Source organism: Pelophylax lessonae (genome assembly GCF_965119305.1).
Source record: "Pelophylax lessonae genome assembly, chromosome: 6".
Lineage (NCBI taxonomy): Eukaryota > Metazoa > Chordata > Amphibia > Anura > Ranidae > Pelophylax > Pelophylax lessonae.
The window spans coordinates 292,577,601-292,602,005 of record NC_138773.1 but is presented as its reverse complement, the minus strand read 5'-3'; the positions used below and the strand labels follow the sequence as shown (position 1 = coordinate 292,602,005).

The 24,405-nt window shown below is 44.3% G+C and overlaps 1 protein-coding gene across 1 annotated transcript in view; it reads right to left on the bottom strand.

Moving 5' to 3' along the window:
• Positions 1-24,405, bottom strand: part of UBXN4 (UBX domain protein 4) — a 62,513-nt gene that overhangs the window by 23,827 nt on the left and 14,281 nt on the right. The window contains exons 3-7 of the mRNA XM_082261955.1: positions 24,323-24,351; positions 19,544-19,662; positions 10,161-10,323; positions 9,974-10,082; positions 4,491-4,545 (exon numbers count right to left, since the gene is read on the bottom strand). Coding sequence (XP_082118081.1) covers positions 4,491-4,545; positions 9,974-10,082; positions 10,161-10,323; positions 19,544-19,662; positions 24,323-24,351 — 475 coding nt within the window. The remainder of the gene's footprint in view (positions 1-4,490; positions 4,546-9,973; positions 10,083-10,160; positions 10,324-19,543; positions 19,663-24,322; positions 24,352-24,405) is intronic.

The window sequence follows — 24,405 nt, the reverse complement described above, 5'->3', positions numbered from 1 at the left end:
AGTTTTTTTTTTTCTTTTTCCATAGATTTCAATGGGAACGCCTGTAAAATGTGGGATATGAAACATTCCTCTTTCCCCAGTTCCTATAGTATTGCTCTCTTCCCCTTATCCAGCCCAAGAAACAAGCTTCTGAAGCTTAAAACATGTTAAAAGCTTGCAAAACATGCTTCAAATCGCCAGGAATAAGCTCTGCTAGGGTGTGACAGCGGGACAGTACCTTACATTTGTGAAGAAAATGCTGACCATATTTTCAGCATGCAATCGCCATATGCTAATACAGTTTATTGGCAAGTCTGTCATAATGTGCTAATATGTGATGTATACTAGCACATTATGACAGTAACCTGCACAGGGACCATTTTTTTATAATGATTTTACAGCTTACTACTTAACTATTTGTAATCCCTATGCAGCTAGCAATCGTAAATAGATAGGAAGGTATAATATATTTACTTTTTTTATTTTTTTTTACATTTCTTCAGTTGCTTCCTGGTTTCTGGACAATTCACACCTTCAGGCACGTAAATCACAGGAATAGCACATATTGCAGACTGCATGTTACCATGGGATTGGAATATGAAACTAAAACAGGCTGGTTCCACAAACGCTCACCTCACATTCTGTCCTTAGGCAATCTTCCTTGCCACATTCTATAGCAATTGAATTAAACTGAGCTACCTGTGTGTTTATAAATACTGGGGTATATTACTGGGGTATATTACTGACACATTTGGAACTAAGGCCCCTTTCACACTAGTGCGACTTGTCCCGCGATTTTGGACCGCAAAATCGCATGACAAGTCGTTTTCCATTATTTTCAATGAGCCCCATTCATATCAGTGCGTTTTGAAGTCGCACCGACTTCAAAGTACTTCCTGCACTACTTTGCCACGATTTGATTGCGTTTTGAGCCATAGCAATAGCCATTGCTTTCAAAATCGCGTTGCATAAGTGTGAAAGGGGCCTTAGGGCTCTTTCACACACGGAGTCCGTCCGACGGACCCCGTTTTTCTCAGCGGGGTATCGATCCGCCACTGAGCAGGAGGATGACAGCAATGTGCGGAGACACAGTTGTCAGGTCCTCATGCATCTCTATGGGGGAATCGGATGGGAACGGACCGTCTATCTGTTCTCATCCGATCCCCTGGACGGATGGAAAATAGGGTTTCCATCTGTCCAGATTTGACGGATCGGATGTCAGCGGACACGTCTCCGCTGACATCCGATGCCGCATAGATACATGAGGCATCTGTTCAGATCCGCCAAAAAAAAAAAACAGACAGGCGGATCTGAACAGACCACCTGTGTGAAAGGGGCCTAAAGAAGTGGCTTGATTAAACCTTGAAACATCTTCAACATTACAAAACAATTCCTGTTGCGTTTGACTATTACTAGCTATGTCATGCGTTTTGAGTTCTGATAAAAGCATAGTACAGAGAAAGAATGAGACATAGAAAAAAAAACCTCCCAATTTTTTGCCTTTAGTGCCTTTGTCGACTTGCATATTTTGTCATAATGTTACTTTGAAAAAGGACCCATGCGAATGGGTAATAACAGTGGCTGATCTGGGTTTCGTTTAAAACGAATCTTCAGAGAGGCGGGCTGATGGTGTTACAATCACCAACTCAGCCAATTGGAGGAAGCTTTGCATTCATTGATTGCCTATGAATGGCTAAGCACCACTCAGACAGATGCTATTTTGTTCCGTTCTATGATTTGTGAGAAAGGAATGCCTCATTTTGCACCCCGGAACACAGTGCTGTATACTGTATGTAGCCTCAGCTACATACAGTTTATACAGCACACCCAGCAGCAGCACGTTAGTGAGAGAAATAGTTCATTAGGGCTAGCTCGGCATGAACAAACTATTTAAACTGAAACTAAAGCTGGAGAATAGCTTTAAATAAAAAGTAATAGAGCCTTCTAAAAGGTACCTGACAGGTGAGGCAGACTGTTCCGATGAGCAGAGGATCCGCTCACAGATTCCCTGCGGATCAGAGCATAGCGTGTGGATAACAGGTCGTGTCTGCCCACTTTATGAAGGAGCGGACACGGACACAGCCCGCTCTGCCGTATGGACGGTTGGGTGTAAGCGGACTCCATTATCCCTTTACATTTGAACACCTCCAATTCGCCTACACAGAGGAGAACGGATCCCCTTCGGTTTGTTTTTGGCAGATCAGATTAGAGGTAGGTGGGTGTAAATAGACACAAGTCAGTTTACATCCACAGGTCCATGGGAATGGATGGATCGTCTGATCGGGTCCACTTGAAAAACGGAAGAGTCCCGTGAAAGGGGCCTTATGCAGATGGGTAGCACAGGTCCTATTCACATGCATCAGCCTCGGTTCAGCAAAGGGCTAGTGTCAATATACAAATGTATGAAAGGGGAAAAAGGGGAGAGATTCTGTAACATCAATATAATAATCAATTTCATGCCAAGGCACTATCCATCAATAGTTAGGTAATGGAGAGAGGAGTCCACCCATTTTTCCCCGTTAAGAGAAATAGGGGTAGGAAAATAGGGGGATTTTGAAAGTGCCAGGCATGAATACACAAGTATAAAATTTAGAAAGATTTTATTAGTATACCAAATGTTAAAAACAAGCATTAAATTTAACAATACATTTCTCCAAATGGTGTGTCTGACTAGGCACAATCAATTGTAACAGGTGTGGGTAATTCTGGATCGATGCATTTCGCCCAAACGCAGGGGCTTCTTCAGGATTCAAAACAGTTGAATTAATACCACTTCAATCGTTAACATAATTCATCAAAACCTGGAGGATGAAATTGCCACCAGATGCGATTATCCAAAGTCGGGTCCACCAAAAAGGATTTATAAAATCAGTGCAGTAGATAACTTTTGATCGCAAATAAACTAGTGAGGAATTTCCTAGAACGGAAGATTTAGAAGAATCAGTGAAGCAAAAAAACAAAAAAGGACTTAAAAAAAGCCCTTCCGTGAGCAATCGATTGAATTAGATTGGGTTCAGAGATCGACAATAAGCCATAGGTAGCAATAGAGCCAAATAGTCCCATATGAAAGGAGAGCCCAGGCTAAGATATCAAACCACTAACCGTCTTCCTGACAAGCCAGTGCAGCCGCCCTCACACACAGCCCGCGATCAACAAGCCGTTGATCTACTGCACTGATTTTATAAATACTTTTTGATGGTCCCAACTTTGGATAATCACATCTGGTGGTAATTTCATCCTCCAGGTTTTGATGAATTATGTGAACGATTGAAGTGGTATTAATTCAACTGTTTCGTATCCTGAAGAAGCCCGTGCGTTTTGGGCGAAACGCGTAGATACAGAATTACCCACACCTGTTAGGATTGTGCTTAGACACACCATTTGGAGAAATGTATTGTTAAATTTGATGTTTGTTTTTAACATTTGGTATACTAATAAAATCTTTCTAAATTTTATACTTGTGTATTCATGCCTGGAACTTTCAAATCCCCCCATTTTCCTACCCCTATTCTCTTAATGAGGAAAAAAAGGGTGGACTCCTCTCTCTAATATACAAATGTAGATCGCTTTATTGTGCTTGACAATTGCATTCGACATCAGTGTGAGACGTTTCTGAGATCATTCAGGTGTCACTTCAGCACAATTGGCCTACAGTGGACTTCATCTAAGGTTGCATCACCCAGTTTCAAGTCTTCCTACTGACTTGTATGGGAAGCAGTTCTGACATGAACAAACACAGACCCTATAAGCTGTGTTATATGCGAAACTGCACTACCCATAGAGTTCAATCAACATTGTCATCCAAATCAGTACTGTGCTTGGTGCTAGTTTAGAAGAGGGCTTTTTAGTTCCTTTAAGCACACCCCAACATAACCTGACTAGTTATAATTTCCTGGGGTTCCTCAAGACCTATTCCACAGAAGCCAATGTTTCCATACAATGCATTGATGATGGGCAACAAGCTTGTATGGAATTTGGAACAAAAGGCCCTGTAATAACTTGTATCTGATGTGCACCAGCAGTTCTGGACTCAAAATTGTCCCAGGGCAAAAAGGAAATTTCCATAGCTCTGCTTACTTTCCTATAAAACAAAAAATATATATTTTTGTGATAAAGTGAGATGTTCAGATACATTGTTTTAAGAGTGTTCTACTGTGTTTAAAGTGTATAGATTACCCCAAAAATAAAATGACTTTTATGGGTTGTGTTATACCTTGGTGATCCTAAATTAGATTTTAAAATGACCACGCTAGGCATGAAAGCAGATCTGTCCTAGCCTGGCCAATTTGCGTCACTTCTGACAGGGGAAAAGAAAAATTCAACTCATTTTAAGACAATGGAGCTATGCTTCTTAATGCTATATTATGCTATGTTATGTGTCTATGTGTCATTGTGTGGTTTTCACACCCTTTTCATTCACATACACGAAGGCTGAAGCCTGGTAATCTGTCCATGGCATTGCTGGGAAGAGGGAAAACTAAAATTAAACAATTTATATATGACCTTCCCACCTCCTGTTCCTCTTTCTTTTTCTGCTCCTGCTTCTGTTCCAACTTCTGCAGTACCCTATAATAGGAAAACACAGCTTAGAACTACGTTCAGGTCATCTTCCATTAAATTAAAACCATACGTTTGTAGATAAAGTGAATTCTGAATAAACTAGGCAACCCCCTGCACCAACAAATCTATCATTATAGCAGAACTGAGGTCAAACTTTACATCATGTGACGCAGGCTAACTATACCAGTAGAACCAATGAATAGGCACTTCTTTGGAAAGGGGGGCTCTTAATTCTACAGTAAAATCACTGCAGTGTGGTCACCCTGGCTGCCGACGTAGCTGCTTGGACACTGGCACCCCCCATAACCCAGTTTGCTTGGACACTGGCACCCCCCATAACCCAGTTAATACATAGCAATACTATCTCTGCATTCTGAACTAACCTCCCCGCAGTAAAAATTTTTAAAAACATGTCCTTACTATTTGAAAGATTTTAATTTCTAGCAAAAAAATGCTCTTTTTCCAAGCACCCGGGAAGGACATATGCTGATGCTGCACATCACAACTGCACTAGTTGCATTATTTCAGATAATTTCATAGGAATGCACGATGTGCTGGGAAAGTGCGAGGGACAGTGCTGTGCTGAAGAAAGCAGCTATAAGCATAGCTTGCCAAATGGATGTGGCGCCATTCAAAACACGCCCACAGAAGCTATGAGGAAGGCTTAGGTCGAAATGCGTTAGCTGTTATAACTGCTTCAGTGCAAAATAAAATTTCATAAGAAGCAATCATGTACTGGCTTTTGATTTCTATGGATTCATATTGGACAGGATAGCCAGAGCACTGACACACAGCCCATTATCCTTTTATTGCGGTCGAGCTTGGGTGAGTTCTTATACACCCACAGAAGGAAGTGTGACAAAGGCCCCTTTCACACTTGTGCGATCTAAAAGTTGCGAGATTTTGAGTCGACTTGAAGCAATGCCTGAGTAATCCTGGGCTATGGACCTCAAAATGCATCAAAATAGTGCAGGGACTGCTTTGAAGTCGCGCAGATATTAACGGTACTCAATGGAACTCCTGGAGTATGACTTGTCATATGACTTTGCAGTCTCAAGTTGCAGGACAAGTTGCACAAGTGTGAAAGGGGCCATAATCACACTTTTTTCACCCTGTACATCACAAAATGTCAAAACACAAGGCCTGCAGGATAAATCTGGCCCTGCTGTCACAAAAGTCTTCTGTGTTTACAAGGAACAGCTTTGCCCTCAGTGGCTCTCAGGTTTAACAGATCCCTGCATGCACTCATGGTGGGGCACAGAAGGGGCATACCTACAGAATCAGAGAGAGAGAGAACCATTTCCCTGCAAGGCGAGGCAAAGCTGCCTACACAGGGTGGTACTAGAGCCATCTACACAAGGAAATGGTAGAGCTGGGCCAGGTAGGAGAGAGAAAGGATGCAATGAAGCTTTGAGGGGAGGAGTTGGGGTTGCACACTGTACATAACGCACCCCTGAACCCGGCACGTAGCGCAATCCTGAACTGTGCATTCTGTACGTAGCGCACCAAAGATACAAACTGCCCTTTGAGGGCAACCATACTGCTGATGTGGTCCACGATGAAATTGAGTCCAACACCCCTGCTGTACATCTTACAACTAGGAGGATATGCAACAGTAAGCCATTTCTCTATAGGAAGAAAACAATGGCTCCTGGTCGTATAAATAAAAGCATAAAGAGAAGGAATGAAGGACCTGCATATCAGATACAAAATTCTTCTAACATGGACTGCAAAAATGAATGAACACACAAGGCGGCAAGTAACTTGTTAATAGTACTGCAATCCTCCTGGCTGGAGTTCAGCTTTCGTGATTTTACCGATGCTTCTGCATCGGCATATTTCTGCACCAAGGGCAAATACCAGCACAAAGGTTATGGTGGTAATAAAGAGTTATACCGCAGTTTAAGACACGTTAACCTCCCTGGTGGTATGATTCTCTTGGATTTTGGGTGCTGAAAGCGGTACCATTATTTTGCATATAATTCTTGTGAACGAGCAGCCCAAACCAACTGTATACATTATATATTATATATATTATATATACATACACACACACACACACACATATATTATATATATATATATATATATATATATATATATATATATATATATATATATGATATTTACATAAAAAGTACAGTAAAACTGCAGGAAAGGGCACTGGGGGGCAAACTAATGTGATTTTTTTTTTAATTTTGAATGGTATCAGTGTGTTTGGTGTGTTTTTACATTTGAATTTGCCGCCGGTTCCACCCCCCCTGCGAACGTAATGTCGCAGGAGACGGAAGCCGGGGCACGGAGACGATCGGGAGGAAGATCCGCCGCGAGACACATCGCTGGATCCCGGTGACAAGGTAAGAAACCTCTTTTACAGGATCCAGCGATGCTTCTGGCGGTACCCCGAGTGTGGCTTGGGGTTACCGCTTTTGGCTCTGAAATGTAACCCCGAGCCACGCTGGGGAATACCGCTAGGAAGGTTAAAGGGTTAAAAACTGTGTGTTACTATGACTTTGATTTAAAAAAAAACAGCTAGAAGATGGCAGCTGGAAGAAAATGGCACTGGTTGTCTAATGAATATATCAAAAAGGAATTTACAGAGGAAGTGCTCAGGACGTTCCACTCAAAACAGTACTGATTGCCACCAAGGAAGAAAACATTTTTTCCCCCAAAAAGAGGGCAACATGTAAGGACCTAATCCTTTAACACTCTAGCAAAAGAAAAAAAAATTTTGTTTTGGAGTTCCACATAAGTAAATGTAAAGGCCATTTTTTTTTTTAGCTTTTTTTATTTTTTATTTATTGTGAAAAAATATTAAAACCCACAAAAAGTCTTTACAGTAAACCCCCCTCCATTGCGGGGGTTACGTTCCGGACCCAGCCGCGAAAAGTGAAATTCCGCGAAATAGAAAAACCCTATTAAAATGCATTGTAGGCATGATTTTTTTACTGTCACTGTACGTGTAGAAGCATTTTAAGGTCTTTAAACACACTTTTAAAACAATAGAAACTCATTTAAACACATAAAAGATACTTAGAGACAGAGCAAGAGCTATGAAAAACACAAAAATCTTTCATTTTTAATGATTTATATAGTAAAATAACATTACAAAAAAAAACGCGAATTACCGGGACCGCAAAAACTGAACCGCGATGTAGCGGGGGATTACTGTACTACTTTTTCTGTCCCTACTGGGGCAGAAAATTTCTTCTGGTAACCATTGTCTTCAGAACAGAAGTGATGTTAAATCGAAGATTGAGTCCCTGGATCAGCAGGGGAGGAGAAATTTTCCAACAGGGATACCTGTTACAGCGACAACTTTTTAAGCAAGAGGAGATCTCTCCAAATCAAGGGGAAATCTACTTTTGAAGCTTTGGCTATACATACACTTTACAGGCTAAGTTTACAAAAAATAAAAAATAATAAATGCATATCTTTTTGCAGGTAAAAAATAAAATAAAATGTGCATTATTTTGTTTTTACTCTGCAGCCAGTAAGGCACTTTACCCACAATCAGCAGATTGCAGGTGCAAAGCCTGAATCCTGCAGACTATTAGTACACTATCTTCCCGGGAAGGCAGTTACTTACTGGCAGGAAGAACCAATGGACTAGGAGATCACCAGTGTCCTCGCAATTCATGGAGAACTACAAGCAATCAGCCCAGAGGCGTAACTAGAACCTTCAGGGCCCCGGTGCAAGAAACCATGAAGGGCCCCCTGGACCCCTGGGGCCCTTTACTCTAGTTGCTGGGCCCTTTATTACGGTCCCGCAGTGGGACCCTTTCACAAGTTCTGCAGTGGGCCCCCTTCCTGCCATCTTGGGGCCTACCCACGGCGGTGGAATGCCAGGGCCCTGTCGCAAGTGTGACCTTTGCGATCCTGGAAGTTCACCCGCTGGTGTCAGCAGTTTCTTTTTTTTTTTTTTTGTGGTATTTTAATTGTATTATTTTTATCATTTTATTAAATTTTTTGACAATGTCACTGACTATGACTCTGTCCATTCAGAAAAGGAAGGAGCTTGTAAATTACATATTTACCGACCCCTTCCTGGTTCTCTATTATGACACATCCCCTGCAGCAGCCGGCAGGAGAGGGAAGGGAGCATTCTGAAGGGGGGGGGGGGCAGCACAGAAGGGGGGGGGGGGACCAGGGGAGCACACAGGGGCCCAGAGACAGCAGAACACAAGTGAACTGGATAGGAGAAGTGGCGGGGGGGCAGCGTACAGAGGAACCAATCTCCTCCATTTTCCTCCTGCAGCTACGGAAGGAAAAAAGGAGGACAGTGATTTCTCTACATGCTGCCCCCGCTGCCCCTCCTATTCAGGTGTACAGGGGAGCCACATGGGCCCCCTTGAGCATGGGGCCCGGTTGCGATTGCAACCCCTGCAACCCCTGTAGTTACGCCCCTGAATCAGCCAGAAAGGCCAACAATACTTCCAGTTCATTCACTTACAGAACTCTGAATAAATGATGCGGCCACGCGGTGTTAACCACTTGCCGACCGCCGCAAGTACATATACTGCGGCAGTCAGCCCCTCACAGGCAAAGTGACGTACGTCACTAGCCTGTGAGGCTCTAGCGAGCGCGCGCCGCCGGAGGCGCGCTCCCGCTCCGTCACGGACCCCCCCGCGCGTGTGCCTGGCAGAGCCCATGTCCGCCGGGCACTCGCGATCGTCCGTTAAAAGCGGGAGAAAGGCAGGAGGCTGATGTAAACAAGCCGTCTGTCATTCTCCCCTGTGTAAGAACAGTGATCATACGGTTCTACTATGTAGGACCGTTGATCACTGTTCCTACACCTCAAGCCACAGCCAATCACAGTTAGAATCACGCCCCTAGGGACACACACCACCCCTCCTTCTCAGATAAAGTTAACCCCTTCACTGCCAGTGTCATTTTACAGTAACAGTGCATATGTATAGCACTGATTACTGTAGTAATGTCACTGGTCCGATCTGTCCGCCGCAATGTCGCAGTCCAGCAAAAAAAAAAAAGACAAAAATCTTTCCCTTAGTTAGTAAACGCAATAACTTTTGCACAAACCAATCAAAATACGCTTTTTGCGATTTTTTTTTATCAAAAATATGTAGCATAAAACAAATTGGCCTAAAATGTTAAAACATTTTGATTTTTACATTTTTTTGGGGGAATTTCATATAAAAAATTGACGCTTTTTTTTGTTTATAGCGAATGATCAAAAAAAAAAAAAAAAATTGCACAGGTGATCAAATACCGCTGAAAGAAAGCTCTGTTTGTGGGAAAAAAAAGGACGTCAAATTCGTTTAGGTACAGCATCGCACAACCGCGCAATTGTCCGTTAAAGTCACGCAGTGCCGAATAGCAAAATACCCCCTGGTCAGGAAGGGGGTAAAATCTTCCGGGGCTTAAGTGGTTAAAGAAATGATCTTCTAACTATACATAGAAGCGTAGCGCTGACCTCTCCATTTTTTCTGTTCCTTCCTCTCCAGGCTGGGAGTCTGGCATCTCACTATTCCCAACTTCTTGAAGTTCCTTTGTTTGCTCTGTGGGTGGATTCTCATCTTGCACTACAGAGAAATCAGAGAGAACATATAAAAAAAAAAAATTTTTAAATCAGAATGCTGAGTGCACCTTCCGATTCTGACCTGGGGTGGAGGCTGAAGAATCGCTGGGGGTTTCCACAGATGGGGGTAGTACGTCCTCTGAAGGAGACTGTGGTACAGGGCAGGATTCAGCAGAGCAGGTCACTGGGGGGCTAGTGGATAGGTGAGGATTAGTTGGTAACCCGTCATTATCTCCTGTGTGCATCTAAAGAAAAAAAAAAAAAATGTAAAAAAAAAAGGACTGCCAGCAAAAAAAAACCTGGAACAGAACTTGATTATACCCTTTTCAAAGCTGCCGGGTAAAATCCATGAACGGTTAAAAAGGAGCACAGAAAACACAGCTACACAGTTAAAAGGGCTTGTAAATTATATATTGAAATGTATATCTAGGTAAAACATTTTTGGTACATTAAAATACAAAGACATTTTTGCTTTAACCCCTCCCCCGCCAGGAGCGAAACCTTTAGGCTAATGCTAATTGGACGCGGGTTTCCCCTCGCATTCAATTTGCATGACAGGAGACTGTGACCGGCCTTAATGGAGTCGGTTCACACATCTCCATGAGGGGCTGTAGAGAGAATTGCACAGGGGTCTTCTGCGTCTTTGGCTCCGTTTCAGGTCGAAATTCAGGCAAAAGTTTGGGCCCCCTGCTGTAAGCCGCAAGCGAATCAAGTGTGAACCCAGCCTTAAGGGCATCCACACTCTGGAGGCATTTCCTTGGCTTCCCAATCATGTCATTACTGCCACAGTGGTCAAGTGATCAGAAGCCTATGCTACTGGCTTCGGATTTTAAACAGTGACCAAAAACTGTTGGTGACTGATGAACGCCCATTTGCTGGAACGTTCGCTGGGGGCTACTGGAGGAGTGTGGAGGCCAGCCTCCTGCCCACAGACTATGGCCCTGGCTTGTAGGGGAGCACGGCTCTGGTTGGGGGTGTATGCAGGGGGGACCCTTGGAGTACTGTTACTTTGAATTCAAGTCCCTGTCACCCCAAGCACCACAGACTTTGGGCCTAAGCTGCAAAGGACTTCACACCATGAGAGACTAGACAGATGCTAATGACATAAGACTCAGCTTTGGTATACTGGGGGGATGTGTATTGACAGTTCTACTAAGGTGTGTTGTATATGGAGACGGGCTGTCTGAAAGCCTATGTCTCCTGCTTTTATCTGTTTAGAGGTGAAATGTGTATTCGGCTAGGTTTTGGGTTTGTTGTTTGTTGTATTAATTATGATAATGTTGCAGTCTCATTCACCTGTGTCTGTCCAGATGGCCAGGTATGTTAATTACTGGATATATATTGCAAGTGAGTTGGTAAATAAAAGTGTCATTTGTTTTAACCTTTATCAAGCTGGAGGCTGATGTATGGGGGGAATTGAGGGCCCAGGACTGCATCACTTGAGATTGAGGACCTAAGACAGAAATACTTGGTCCAAGTATTGGGGATCTGTTACAGTGACAAGCTTGGATCACAGTGGTGGGAGCGCTCCCACCCTACATGCTCCAAGAACAAAACAGTGACACTACCTCTAGGCATACATGTGGCAGCACAGCACAAAGCAAACCACCGTGCTGCCACATATGCACGCGGCTGCTGTTCAGGTGTTAGGAACTAAACGCCCCTATTCTTTACAGCCAAGGAAGCGGCCATCTTAGTCTCTGATCGGCAGTGGCCATGGTGCTGCGCATGTGATCAATTATGACACGGGCCATTTGATACCTTGACAGTTTGCCTAATTAATAGCACAAGCAGCTTTGACTAGGCGAAACGTGTTGATCCATATACATCATATCACGCATTGTTGCACAAAACGGTTATACTATATAATTATAGTGTTGGTACAGCATGCCTTTATGAAATGTGTTTTAAACTTTGTATAAATAAAATTTGATATTTTTTTTTATATATTGTACTATGGAATTACTACTTTTTAGGCACCCAAAAATCCCCTTTTCCCATAATCTCTTTCTATGGGGACTGGTTTTTAATCAGCTGTGACAGTTATTCACAGGAAACTGTTAGAGCCGGTTCACACTGAGGCGACCCGACTTACCGGGGCGACCTGTGAAGTCACGGTGCACAGCGCGCACCGCGACCTCGGAGCGACATGCACGGACTTCATATCATTGAAGTCAATGCAAGTCGCTCCAGGTCACCCCAAAGTAGTACAGGAGCCTTTTTCTAAGTCCGAGCAACTTGTGTCGCTCCTATTAGAACGGGTCCTGTGCTAATCTATGGCAGGCGACCCACGGCGACTTGTCAGGCGACCAAGTCGCCTGACAAGACGCCCCAGTGTGAACCGGCTCTTAAAGATCAATGGGTTTAGTTTTAAAAATGCCACATGTACAAAATATAAATAAATAAGAAGAGAAAACTGCCAAAAAGCAAGTGAGCGCCTGACTGTGCTGCACATGAATTCTCAGCAGTGTTTTCAGCCCTGCCAAGTTCATCTACGAACTACAAAACCCCCTCCCCCCATGCTATGTAGATGAGGAAAGGAGGCTGTGTTTTGTAGTCCAGACCTGGAGAGAGGAGCCTAGGGTGACAATGCTTTCCATTAATACAGATGGTGAGTGAGCATGGTCACTCTGAAGGAAGTGTATTACTAGCAGGATCACCAGGTAAAATACAATAAAAAGCCTGAAATAGGAAAATGAACACAGCCACCACATCGAAATTGCAATGTTCTACGCTTTTTTCTTAGGTTTAGATACATCTAAAGTGGTTCTAAAGCCTAAAGGTTTTTTTTTTTTTTACCTTAACGTAGAACTATAGGCAAAAATTGTATTTTTGACTTACTGTAAAATCCATTTCTCTGATGTTCATTGACGGACACAGCTCCTTATTCTTCTTAACCATTGGGTTATTCTGCCCCCTATAGGAGTAGGACACTAGGGAGGAAAAAGCTTGACTACACCCATGGGCAGTCCCAGGGGGTATACACCCACTCTCAGCTATAGGCACTCAGTTTTGTTACAAGCAGTGTCAGGAGAACGCCAACTCCAGAGGGGTGGGTGCTATGTCCGTCAATGATCAGAGAAATGAATTTTACGGTAAGTCTAAATCCCATTTTCTCTTTCGTTCATTGACAGACACAGCTCCTGATTCTTCTTATCCATTGGGCCGTCCCAAAGCAGTGTTTAACAAGAGGGGTGGTCAAACATCAGAAAAAAATTCACAAGGCTAACCATAGCCAGCCAGGTAACAGAGCTCAACCATAAACAACTGGAGCTCACCTGAAAAACTATAAACCTTCAAAGGAGGACCAGGTCCTCTCAACAGCAGCCAGCAAAACCTTGTGGCCAAAAGAAGCATCCACAGATGCCAACACAACTAGAAGAAGTGTACACCGAGGACCAGGTGTCCGCCTTGCAATCCTGCATCACTGACACTTGAAGACGGAAAGCTCAGGAGACACTCAGGAGAAGTCCTAGTAGAGTGTGCCTAAACAGGGAAAGGAGGAACCTGACCCCCTAATGCAATAGACCTGAACCACTGTCTGATCCATCTGGAAATGGACGCAGAAAAAGTGGACAACCCTTTGTGAGGTCCGTCCATGAGCGCAAAATAAAGAATCTGACTTCCTAAAAGACTCAGTAGCTGCCAGGTACACCCTAATTGCCCGGACCACACCCAAGACATGCAAGACAATTTCCTTCAGATATTTAGGCCTGGGACACAGGGAAGGCAACACAATGTCTTTATTCAAATGACAGTCAGAGACCACCTTAGGAAGGAATGACGGGACAGCGGCAAAGCACCATAAGGTGAACGACAGGATAACGCCATCAGTTCCGACACCCTGCATGCAGAGGTGATAGCCATCAAAAAAGGCCACCTTTTGGGCAGCGTAAGTAGGGAAATCTCCTTAATATTTTTTAAAGAGAAGCTTCAGTGGGGCTGAAAGCACCACATTAAGATTCCAGGGCAGCAACGGAGCCGGCACTGAAGGAACCAAATATAGGACACCCTGAAGAAAAAGGTAGGCACCAGAGTGTGTGGCCAAAGGTCCTTGGGAAAAAAGACCACCAAAACCCGATACCTGGCCCTGGATGGTACCCTCCACCCCAGATATGGGTGAGGGTGCCCCTTTATGCAGAGGCAGCCTTGTCCGCAGGTCTGGAAGAACCTGCTCATGGCTTCCCAGACCAGGTCCTCTTGCAACCCCTGGTGGAGGCCCTGACTTTTGATCCCTTGTCTTGAGATCCTGAGAGATGAAGAGGCCACTTAGGAGCCTAGGAAAATGGCCCATGTCTACGACGGGGCTCCTTGCCCTAGGTAGCCTGCAGAAGAAGAGTACTCTTTCCCCCCGTGAGACCCTTAACGATGTCACCCAAGGAAGCTCCAAACAGGCGATCAGATAAGGCCTTCTTAGAAGTCTAGTCCGCAGATCAGCATTTCAGTCAGACAATACGCCGAAGGACCATGGCGGATACAGACAGCCTAGAAATCAAAGGAGCCGCATCCAAAGAGGCATCACAGACCAACTGTAAATCCTGGACCAACCGGTCCGCCAGCTCAGCTAAGGCAGGGAGAAGCTATTCTCCCTCTAGGTCCCGGAGTAAAAGCCTCATCCACTCCGAGTTTGCGACACCAGGGCAATAGTAATCCCCAGCCTAATTGCTGAACCAGCCACAGTGCACATATGACGGGCCAGAGCATCCGCCCTCTTATTGGCTGGATCTGTAAAGGTCAGGGACTCATTAACTGGGATGAAGGTTCAATTTGAACTGAAAACTGGCGAGTGCACTACAGGTGGGACCGTCCACCTTTTATGCAGTAAATCCTCATAAGGCTACTGCAAGCAAAAAACATCTAGCAACCACTGCGTTTTGGACAACCCCACAGTTTTGCGACAATGTTGTCAAGGTAAGCGGAAAGAGGAACACCCTCGCCTCTTTGGAGGGCCTGTGGGTGCCAAAAAGGGGGCTGCTCGCCGTGACGTAGACACGCAGGCAGGGTACCCTCGCTTAAACAAGGCAGGTGCCCCACACAAAAATGGCGGCAAGACTGTCATTAAATATGAAGTGCCGCCACAGCGCTACCCGATTCAAGGGAGGTGCCAAGCTGACCATATGGCCCTGCAGGCTGCAAGATGTGGCCTAAATGTTTGTGGGGGCCCAGCCACAATTGCACGGATCCTCAGCCCGGCAGATGCCCAAAGGAAGAGTGGGGGTTTCCGCTACCCGCACTGCAGCGCTTGACTTGGCCGCATGGCATAGTAGGCCACAGACGGCAGCCTAGGAGGACGCGGACTAAATTTTTGAAGGCGCCGGCCACCAGGACGCGAGCCCCAGCGGATCTGACCATCCAGGGGCAGCGGAGGCCAAGGTGGATGCCCAAACGGGAGGCAGTGACTTCAGTCATCCTCACAGGAGCCGCCTCACATAGGTTCCGACGAGTAGATAGAAAGCCACGGCTTAAATTTTTGGCCAGATCCGGCCACGTGAGGAGAGTGGTAAAAACATCTGCTGTCCCCATTTCCAATAACCGCTGCAGGGAACCCAGAGGACATCTTTGTCCTAGTCACCAACCCCCAGATGGCAGGGAACCCTGCTCAATCCCCCCTTTGCACACCCAGGAAAAACGTTCAGCAGCAACTACAACCAACCCCCCTTAAGAGCCGGTGGCAAAGCCAGCTCATCACCTCACAATTTTAAAGGGGCTGGGGGAGGGGGGGAGGGGAGGGGAACCCAGGGGTCCGACCATCCCAGGGAGGGGCCCACTTCTACCCCAAAACCCTCCAGGGGTAGAGGGGGGGACAGCTACTTACCACCCCAAGAACAGGGTGGGCACCGCTTCATCGAAAATGTGAGTGCTGTCAGCCAGGAGGAAACGCTGCAACTCAGGCCAAAGCCAGTTCGTATGCGTCCTCGCGAGACGTTTAACTCGCAGGCCAGCCCCCGCCCAGTGGGGCTATATGCTGCAGCTGACCTAGCACGGACCAGCGGTCTGCACGCACTCTGACCTGCCTGGGGGGACCCTAAGAATCTATATTATCCACAAAATCTAATTCCTTGATTAGCAGGTGGGGGGGGGGGGGGGGTTGAGTGCGGGGCTGAGCTGCCAGGGTGGTTTGGGAGCAAGCCCACAAGTGCCCCATAGAAAGTGGTTTTCTATGCAGGTACTCTGCTAGGGGGTGGGCTTTTGGAGAGAGCAAGGAGCACTGGCAGGGGAACCAAGAAGAGGAGGACCAGGGTTGCTTTGTGCAAAGACCATTCAGAGCAGGCAAGTATGACATGTATTATAAAAAAAAAAAATTTGAAGCTTCATAATCACGTTAAATCTAGGAGTCAGCACATATTTACATCCATTATCAACTGAAAAGATTGGCTGAAAAGCTCCAGCTCTGACTGGTTAATGTCCTGGCAAGTCTGACTCCTAAGAAGTGTCTCGACCTTTGCTAGCATTAAATATAATTGCATTTCAATGATGACAGAACATAGAAAAGTGCCAGCAACTGCATTTAATATGATTACATTATACACTAATCCAAGATCAGGAGACACCTGTGAAAGTTTGTGGCAAAGTGCATTCAAATGAAGCCAAAAAAAAAAAAAAAAAGACAACATTTTCTAGCAGAGCTTAAGCAGCATTCAATAAATCTGACTGCATTGCAGCCTGCACTATCCTGCCCAGCTATTGGTTAACCAATGTGCTCAATAACCATTAGTTAGAACCAGGAGGAAGTGGGCAAGGCATTGGAAGAGGAAGCAAAATGGTATTTGCATAAGTCAAGAGGGTTTTAGCAGGTACATTTTTTCCTCTTTTTAATTTATTGCATTCATTGTAAAGTAACACTATATTAATTGACTAAAATATTACTAAAACAATTCAGATGACTAAAACTAAAATGACATCTTAGTCAAAAGAGTGACTAAAACTAAATCGAAATTTGGACATCAAAATGAACATTGCACTACCACATAAGAAATAGGGGACATCTACTAAGCTGTTGAAAAGGGAAAAAAATAAGAAAAAGGCTTTTCCTACTTTTTTTTTTTGCTTAATATTTAATGTTCGTAATATATTCAGGTATTGAGTGCAATGGCATTACAGCCAATAAAGTTTACAGTTTTTTTTTTTTAAAGTTGCGCTTCTGTGTGTCAAAAAGCATTATTTTTGGTTATGAAACTTGGTTTTATTTATAAAGACGTTATATATCACAACGGCTAAATCGGTGTCTATAGTGTGTGTTCAAACCTTAATACCATAAATAATAACATGCTTTTGAAATGTTAGGCTCCATGCACACTAGCGTTTTTTTTATAAGCTCAAAAGAACACTACAAGAAACGCTGGATGTAAAATGCTGATAACATGTTTGATCCAGCTTATAGTAGCATTTCAGTAGCTTTTAGGAGCGTTAGCGTTTTTACAGTATATGAAGGAGAAAAAAAAAAAAAAAGGCTTGAAAAAAAGATGTTAGGAGTGTTTTAGTAGCGTTTGGAAGCTTTTAGCGTTTTTTTCTGCTGGAAAAAACGCTCCAAAAAATCCTACAAAAACAAAGTCAGTGAGCCAATCAGGAGAGGGGAAGGGGGGGCGGGGCTGAACGGCAGCTCCGTGTCTAAATAGACACATGGAGCTGCAGCTCAGCTCTAGTGCCCCCATAGCAAGCTGTTTGCTGTGGGGGCACTCAATAGGAGGGAGGGGCCAGGAGCAGCAATGAGGGACCCAAGGAGAGGAGGATCCAGGCTGCTCTTTGCAAAACCAACTGCACAGAGGAGGCAACTATGACATGCTTGGTGGTATTAAAAAAAAAAACGAGACTTTAAAAACACTAGTGTGAATGAAGCCTTAAGCCCCGTACACACGTACCGATCGTGGGCCGAACGATCGGCCGTCTTTTTTCCAAGGCTATCGTGTCTGTTGAAAACTGCAAAAGACTGCACACGAATTTTGTCGGCCAACAACAGCCGACTGCAGAAGTGATGTCATGTGATGGTTAACTTTCCGTGTGTTTTTTCTTTTCTGAGCATGCCCAGTCTTGCAAATCTGCTGTCTGTCGGCCGAAATCTGTACTGACTGGCGAACAATCGGCCGTTCTGGTGTTGGCCAACAAAAGTTTTAATGCCTGCGCGACAGATTCTGTTCGGCCGAAAATGCGCTGTCGGCTGTCGGAAGCATCATACTAACAAGAGTACAATCGGCCGATCGGTCGTCGGCCGAATATTTACGGGCGACAATCGGTACGTGTGTACGGGGCTTTACTCCAGGAGTATATGAGTTTGGCAATTCTAGAGAAATGTTTAAAAAATGCATTACGATTTTAAGTAGAACTATAGACTTTTTTTCCCCCCATTTTGGATAAAAAAAGGGAGGGGTATACATCTTAGACCCCCCCCCCCCATCTGTATCCCATTAAGAAGATTTACCTTCACTTCCTGTCTCATAGCCAAACAGGAAGCAAGAGGACATCCCTGCAAATTAAGGGAACTTCTTGGGGACCCTCAGGTCACCAAAGCTAGTGTCCCCATTGGAAGATTTACCCTCTATTACTTTTCTGGAGACAAACCAAAATTAGGGATTATTTTTACTTTCAACGAGAATGGTAAACAGAGCTAATAAAGAGGGTAAATCTCCCTAACAGGGGAACGGTTGGAATAAAAAACTTACAGAATATCCAAAGCAAAAAAAGAAAGACGTTTTGCCTTTAGGCCTCTTTCACACGGCCGCTCCGGTTTTTTTGTCCGCTGCGGCACTTTTTTTTTTTTTTAACGGACACGGATGACACTTGTGTCATCCGGTCCGTATGACCGCATATCCTCCCATCCGTTTGCGGATGATATACGGACATAATGTCTATGGGGATTGCGGATGACACCGCTGACATCCGATTTTGCATCAGTTCTGTTTTTTTTAAATGGAGGAAAAATAGGGTTCTGTTCCGTTCCAAAAAACGGAACAGAACTAAAAGGACGCAAATCGGATGTCAGCGGATGGTCATCCGCTGACGTCCGCAATCCCATTGAAATGCATTATGTCCGTATATCATCCGCAAATGGATGGGGTGATATACGGACATACAGAACGCCCGTGTGAAAGGGGCCTTATACTTTAACTAGTAAACTAAAATGCACTGGAGATTTTAATTGACTAAACAATTTAGATGACTAAAATACAACTAAAACGGCATTTTAGTCAAAAGGCTAAAACTAAATCGAAATCGGAGGTCAAAATTAACCTTGATTGCATTGTTTCGGCATGTTTGGAAGGCTGAGCAAAGCAGATAAGAGAACCTTGTGTGCAAGCTTCAATTTTAAAGTCCATGCAGTAAAGATCAGGTTAAAAAGAAGTGACAGTGTCAAAGCTAGAAATAAACATCATGCAATCTGTGAAGGAGAACAAATGGCTTAGCGGCCTTGGCACAGAATCTTGGCTGCTCTACAAGCAAGCAAAAATAAACATCCAACAACCACAGCACCTGTTTAACTTTGGTGATCTTTCCTATAAGCTCCTCTGCCGAGATACTACCAGCAATCACTTCCAGTGGAATTCCATTGTCCCCGATGAAGAAGCTGGAGGGGACACAAACCACAGGATCTACAGCAAGGCTTGTCAAGGAGAAATCACATGAGATGTTGTGCACACTGGATGTATGCAGGATATCAAAACCAGATTTAAAAATCAACAGCGGTTTCCAACAGCAACCAATTTACCAACACTGGAGATTGCAAAATCTGGTGCAGCTCTGCATAGAAACCAATCAGCTTCCCAGATTTTTTTTTTTTTTGTCAAAGCTTGATTGAACAAGCTGAAGTTAGAAGCGGATTGGTTTCTATGCATACAGCTGCACTAGATTTTGCACTCTCCCGTTTTAGAAAATCAACTCCATTGTCTCAGCTTGGTCTCAGTGCTGAGTGTGCAATCAAATGCACTTCCATCACAGAGGAACACATACAGCAGGAGTCAGCAACCTTTTTCCACTTAAGGGCCGGATTCAATGTATGTGAATGCATAGCCATAGAGGGCCGCATTCACATGCTAATAAATGAAGATAATAATCCTAAGGGCTCTTTCACACGGTCCGCCTCCGTAGGCGGATCCATGTTGCTCAGCGAGGATCGATCCGCGATCCCCGCTGAGCCGGCAGATGACAGCTCCGTCTCTGCTTGCAGAGCGGAGAGGGAGGTGTCTCAGCCCCCGCTGCCCTCTATGGGGGATCGGATGAGAGCGGACCGCCTGTCCGCTCTCATCAGATCCGATCTGATTACTGAACGGATGGAAAAATAGGGTTTCCATCCGTCCAGATTTCACAGACAGGATCGGATACGGATGGCAGCGGGTGTCAGCGGAGGTGTCTCCGCTGACACCCGCTGCCCCATAGAGCTGCATGGAGGATTCGATCAGATCCGCCTAAAAAACTGACAGGCGGATCTGATCGGACCGCCCGTCTGAAAGAGCCCTAACAGTAATAATAACAGTACAGGTTTATCTCACTTTAAGCTGCTTCACTAATACAAAGCCAGATCACCTTGAGGGAGCATGTGGCTGGGGATTCAGATTTTACTGAACCTCCCCCACATCCTGCCACCCAAAAGTGGTTGATGCCAGCCATGCCAGCCAGCAAAGTCTGGAGATGGGGCCCCTGTCCCCAAGTGAGATGGGGCAGTGTCCTCTGTACCCCCATAGTGTCCTCTGCCACTCTGCACCCCATTTTACACACAAACACTTTGTAGGTAGAACTCTCCTACCTTACAGGTGTACAGCAGAGCACAGACTGGCCAGCATCACAAGGTTGGATAGGGGCAGAACTGCTGAAGTTACCTTTTCACATTAACAGGCTGGTGATTGGTTGCTAGGATCCCTAGCAAACAATCACCTGCTGTTTAATGTGAAAGCAGCTCCCGCCCCTATCCAGCACTGTGATATCAACCGCTGTACAATGAAAAAGGAAAGAGGCGAAAATGTCCGCGGGCTGGGTGACAGGCCAGACATTTAGCGGTGGCGGGCCGTAGGTTGCCGACCCCTGACAAAGTTTATGCGGCACCCAGGATTAAAGCCCATTTGCTGGATGTCGCATATATGTTACATGGTCATGAAGGGGTTACTCATGTTGTATGTCAACATCCAGTATATCATTTATAAAGAAATTCACAACTTTATTAAAATGTTTTTCTATACTGTAACTGCCTGGAGTTCCGTTTTAAAGCGGTAGTATACTCCGCTTTTTAACTTTTACCTACAGGTAAGCTTCTAATAAGGCCTATAATAAGGCTTACCTGTAGGTACAATTAATATCTCCTAAACCTGCACGGTTTAGGAGATATTCGCCCTGCATACAGCCACTGACACTAGCAGCGCATGTGCTCTGAAGGTCCGGCGGACCTTCAGAGCTCCTTGCCGGAAAGTGAACTCCAGCGCACATGCGTGGGAGTGACGTCATCGTGGCTCCGGCCACTCACAGCGCCAGAGCCACAGAACCTGGAAGAGACAGAGGGAACATGTCAGCTCCCTCAGCGGTGTCCGGGCGAACCGTGTCAGGGCTTCATTATAAGGTAAGTATTTCATAATGTGCTAGTATGCGATGCAGGAAAAAAGGGGTGAGTGCGACACCTAGTGCTTCTTTTTATGCACAGCACTTCTTGGCAAATAGCCTCAGTGATTCCACCACCTTTTCTTTTTCACTAGCACTGCGTTTGGCACAGTATAGATCAAAGTCCTACCTCTATATTTATGGACAAGACTTCTTTTTATCTTAATATTTTTTTAATACCCGCACTATTATTGCACTGTTGTGAATAATAAAAATAGCACCTTATATTTGATGCTTCACATTTATTTCTAGCACTTTCTGGGCACATACATATTATTAAGCCCAAAAATAGATCCTGTCATTTGGCACTTGCACTTTATGATCACTTGGAATTTATTTTCACTGTCTTTTATTGTATTTATCACCAATACATACACACGGGATCTAGTGCAATATTTTGGAAAAAACAGGTTAGCGCCATTACCAATCCTTTAATCCTTTCACTCCTTTTATATATTATGCCATGGTCTTGCAGGGATTTTTTTTTTTCTGTATAGGTATACTACCGCTTTAAGTGTGACATGCTCGGTTTTGTCCTCAAATGATAGCATAAATACAGCTAAGTAAACAGCAGGTTCCACTTAAAGGGCCTGACGGAAGATAAAAATAGGTAGAGCTTGAAAATAATATCTATGATTAGTGGTTACATCTAAAATATCTACAGATGGAAATAAAAAAATACATGTACAAACACAGCAAAAGGTCAAAGCCATCTACGTGTCTGGAAGAATTCACATAAAGTGCCAGTTATGGATGTTCTAAATCAGAGCTGGTCAGGCTTAATAAAAAGGACAAATTCAAATAAATCAGCTTTTCTCAACCTTTTTACACCAAAGGAAGCCTTAATAATGTTCAGATGTAAGGGAAGCTTGCATTGAAAGCTCACAATCCGTGTCATCGGTAAGTTGTGGAGATCATAAAATAAACAATGTGACATGCCTAGAGTATCCGACACCCAAAGTTGATCATTTCCGCCCCCCGCATTGGTGGTTAGTGGGAGAGAAAAAAAAACCTTACATCAGCGCTCTTTGGGAAAAACGTCACTCTTAGGGCTCTTTCACACAGTGGAGTCCGGCAAGACGGACTTCATTTTTCTCAGCATGGGATCGATCCGCCGATCCCCCGCTGAGCAGGATGACAGCTGTTCTCCGTGCTGTGTGAGGAGACACAGCTGTCAGGTCCCCATGCATCTCTATGGGGGAATCGGTTGGGAACGGACCATCCGTCCGTTCTCATCCGATCCGCTGGACAGATGGAAAACAGGGTTTTCATTAGTCCAGATTTGACGGATCGGATGTCAGCAGACATGTCTCCGCTGACATCCGATGCCCCATAGAGATGCATTGGGTGTCCGCCTGTGTGAAAGGGGCCTTACAGAGATCTAAAAGATAATTGGTGTCAGTTGTTACTTTTTTTAAAAGAAAAGACGAGGAATTCCACTGGCTCTACCCAATGACGTTGGCCCCCGAAGTATGTAAGCACTATGAGGCAGGAAATCAATCCACTGCTTATTGCTCAAGAAACCCCTCCTAGCAATCTCTGGAAGAATCTAATGCTGGCCATACAATAGCCAAAAAATTGTTCGAAAATCTGTCATTTGGTCTGTTCGTTTTTCGTCCAGTTAATGGGCACAAATAGAAAAATCGCTTTTAACTTTTCAGAGCTGAAAAATCGAAAACAGTTTGGAAAATTCTGCTGATAGAACGATAAATTGAAAGGTTAATGTGTTTCTCACCCTGTTTGCACTGCACATATGTGACAAAATGAACGAAAAACTGATTCATCTATGTCCATTAAACAATTTATCGTTCAAAATGCAGTTATTACATGATGGCACGATCGTCTGCTCTCACAGCTGAGTGTTCGTTTTTCTAAAAGGAGTTCAAACTATTTTTCAGCTAGTGTATGGCCATCATAAAGGGTTCTAAAGATGCCAAATTGAGAAAGGCTGACATATTTATTCCCCAATGGCCTCCTCCCTCAACTCTTTTATCCCATAGGAACCCCTTTCTATTTACTTGTCAGCCACTCACCTCCACCTCTGGCTGTGGCCTATGCTGGCCCCGGTCCTCTTACCTGAGCTAGCAGGGTACCTTACATTTTCCATAATGAAGAAGCCATATTCATAATAAATAAGTCTTCTGTAATTTCCCCGGAGACAACCCATCTCTCTGGAGTTTTTGTTGGCTCCTTTGCCTAATCATGCTCCCAAGAGACATCTTCAGAGGGTTTACTATGGCAAACTTGGGTACCTTCAGGCTGGGTTCACACTGGTGTGAACAAAGACATCCATCGCTTGTGAGTCACACCGCATTGCTGTGTGACATAACAGCGACTGCAAGTAATACAGGGTGCCGTGAAGGGGCCTTGCAGCTTACGCATGCATTTGTAAACCCCTGTTTTTAACCATTACTGTTGGACAGGTTAAGTCGGTTGGTAAGCAGACTGATTGGTGAGTTGAGCTGGGAAATTTCTCTGGTTTTGTCTTACCAGGGAGAACAGCATTTGAATTATACAGCAGTTTTCGGAATCATGTTTGGGTGTGGAATAATAATAAAAAAAGACAATTTTAATAAATGACAAGATGACATATGTAGCAATTATTTTCCAATTAGTGCAGTTTTCCTTAAGAAAAAATAAATAAAAGCACTCCATGTAAAAGGATACAGATCTGGGAGAACTGAAGACAGGTATCACTGTAAGAAAGAAAACATAAAATAAATATAATATAAAACCACAATCATGTTCAC